Source organism: Penaeus monodon, chromosome 13 (assembly GCF_015228065.2).
Source record: "Penaeus monodon isolate SGIC_2016 chromosome 13, NSTDA_Pmon_1, whole genome shotgun sequence".
NCBI lineage: Eukaryota > Metazoa > Arthropoda > Malacostraca > Decapoda > Penaeidae > Penaeus > Penaeus monodon.
The window spans coordinates 6381294-6383793 of NC_051398.1; the positions used below are offsets into that span (position 1 = coordinate 6381294).

Sequence of the window (2500 nt, forward strand, 5' to 3'; positions counted from 1 at the left end):
GAAAATAAAGAATGTTTTAATGAAGTTAGTGCCGTTGCCATGCTGGGGTTGGTGTTCCAGGCGTTGCCATAAATCGCCAGCCGTCTGACCTCGAGGCGGAGAAAGAGTAAAAAAAAGCCTAAGTTGGAGTTTCTGATTGAAAACAGAAAAAAAGAAAGAGAGATGGAGAGGAAGAGAGAGTGTGTGTGAGAGAGAGAGAGAGAATGAGAGAGAGAGAGAAAGAATGAGAGAGAGAGAGAATGAATGAGAGAGAGAGAGAATGAATGAAGAGAGAGAGAGAATGAATGAAAGAGCAAGAGAGAGAGTGAATGAAAGAGAAAGAGAGAGAATGAGTGAGAGAGAGAGAGAGAGAGAGAGAGAGAGAGAGAGAGAGGAGAGAGAGAGACAGAGAGAGAGAGAGAGAGAGAGACAGAGACAGAGACAGAGACAGAAACAGAGGCAGAGAGAGATACAGAAACAGAGAAACACAGAGACGGACAGAAACACAGAGGCAGAGATAGAAAGGGACAAATAGACAGACAGACAGACAGACGAAGAGCAAAAAAGAAAGATTATAAATAGCACGTTTATTAAGCAGAGGGAGGAGAATGAAAAAAGAGAATAACATATCAGAGAGAGTAGATACATTGCCAGACAGATAATTACACATACAGAGAGATAAATAGATAAAGAAAGAGAGAGTGAAAGAGAGAGAGAGAGAGAGAGAGAGAGAGCAAGAGAGAGAGAGAGAGAGAGAGAGAGAGAGAGAGAGAGCAAGAGAGAGAGAGAGAGTAAAAGAGAGAGAGATAGAGCAAAAGAGAGAGAGAGAGAGAGAGAGAGAGAACGCGAGCAAGAGAGAGAAAGAGAAAAAAAAGACCAATAAACATAACTACTCACCTTCCTACGTTCTTACACGTATCAGGCATGTATGCGTATGTGTAAGATTAATGAGTGTCTAAGACTATACAGACGTCATAGTGGCACGTAGGAATGAAGTTTTGCGATAAGCTCTTGCAATCGACGAACCCGCGGTCAAAGATCTGTAGTTAGTTACCTAAATCACCTTGCCACTCAACCTGCATACGCCAGAACCATACGCCACAACGTTATAAAATAAATATTCGGGGATAACTGTGTGACTGATAAAAGTAATAAAAAGTAAAAAAAAAAGAAAAAAAAAAAAAAAATTACTGGTACATACTTGAGAGACAGACAGATAGAGAAGCAAAGAATCATAAATGAAAATGTCACTTAATATATCAGTCTTGACTTTTTGTTTCCATAAGATAAATTATACAATTTAGATTTTAGATAACAGGCAAAAATATGCAAATGTTTATACCTTACAGAATTAACTATAAATCACGCAGATTATAAACAATAAGTTCATTAGTTACATACATGATTGAATTACTTGGCTCACTAATTCCATTTTTTTTATTACAAACAATGAAAATGTTTCACATTAAAGAATTAATCATGAATTAATAAGATCATAAATTACAAACTCATTAGTTAAATCATTTTTACTCACTGAACAAGTATCGATTCAAATCTCATTTCTAACAGTTAAACCCATAAATTACTTTCATAACAAATCAGAAACTCGTAAACGTCTCCCGCCCTCCTTCGGGAATCTAGCATGGTGTCAGCAGTATCCTCTTTCTCCTCCAGATGTCTCTCGGCACTGATGATAATCTTGGCCTCCTGCAGGATTATCACTTGGTGCTGGTAATGCGGTCAGCCAAGGTATAAATAAGGATTCACTTAGCCCTTGCCCTCAGCCTCCTGTAAAAATGCCTCTCGTCGTTGATATGGTCCCCGCCCTCCGACAGGAATGTCCTCTGGTAGTGACAGTGTTTCCCTCCTTCCAGAAATATCATTTGGTGCTGACGGTGTCCCTATACCCCTACATATATGCCCTTTGGTGTTGATGAAGAACTCCTACAGGAATGCCTGTAGCCTCTGATAATAACCCGCCCATCTAAAGGAATGCCCCTAGGCGGTAAAATGCCCCCCGTCCTCTTACAGAAATGCCCCCTGGTATTGACGAAGCCCCCCCGCCCTCCTACAGGAATGCCACTTGGTGCTGACGATGCTCTCGGCCTCCTCGCGTCTACTGGTCTTCCACGAGAACATAAGTGAGGCCGTTTTCGTGGGGAATCCTCATCTGGTGGAGTACACTGTGGGCCGAGTGAGCGTCGACGTCATGAACCAGAATGATTTCGCGGTCATGCATGTAAAGAGTAAGTCATGCAGCAGCATCTTGGTCGATGATCATGAACTGAGACATTCCTTTCGTATCAATATATATATATATGTATGTATATATATATATATATATATATATATATATATATATATATATGGATAGATAGATAGATAGATAGATATAGATATAGATATAGATATATAGATAGATAGATGGGGGGGAGATTTATGTTCAGATTTTTCCTTTTATTCCATTTTTTTATTCGATGATCATGAACTGAGACATTCCTTTCGTATCAATATATATATA

The 2500-nt window shown here is 39.5% G+C and overlaps 1 protein-coding gene across 1 annotated transcript in view; it reads left to right on the plus strand.

The window, feature by feature from the left end:
• The window catches only part of LOC119580071, a 21204-nt gene that overhangs the window by 14898 nt on the left and 3806 nt on the right, over positions 1–2500 (plus strand). Inside the window, exon 8 of the mRNA XM_037927975.1 lies at positions 2054–2225. Coding sequence (XP_037783903.1) covers positions 2054–2225 — 172 coding nt within the window. The remainder of the gene's footprint in view (positions 1–2053; positions 2226–2500) is intronic.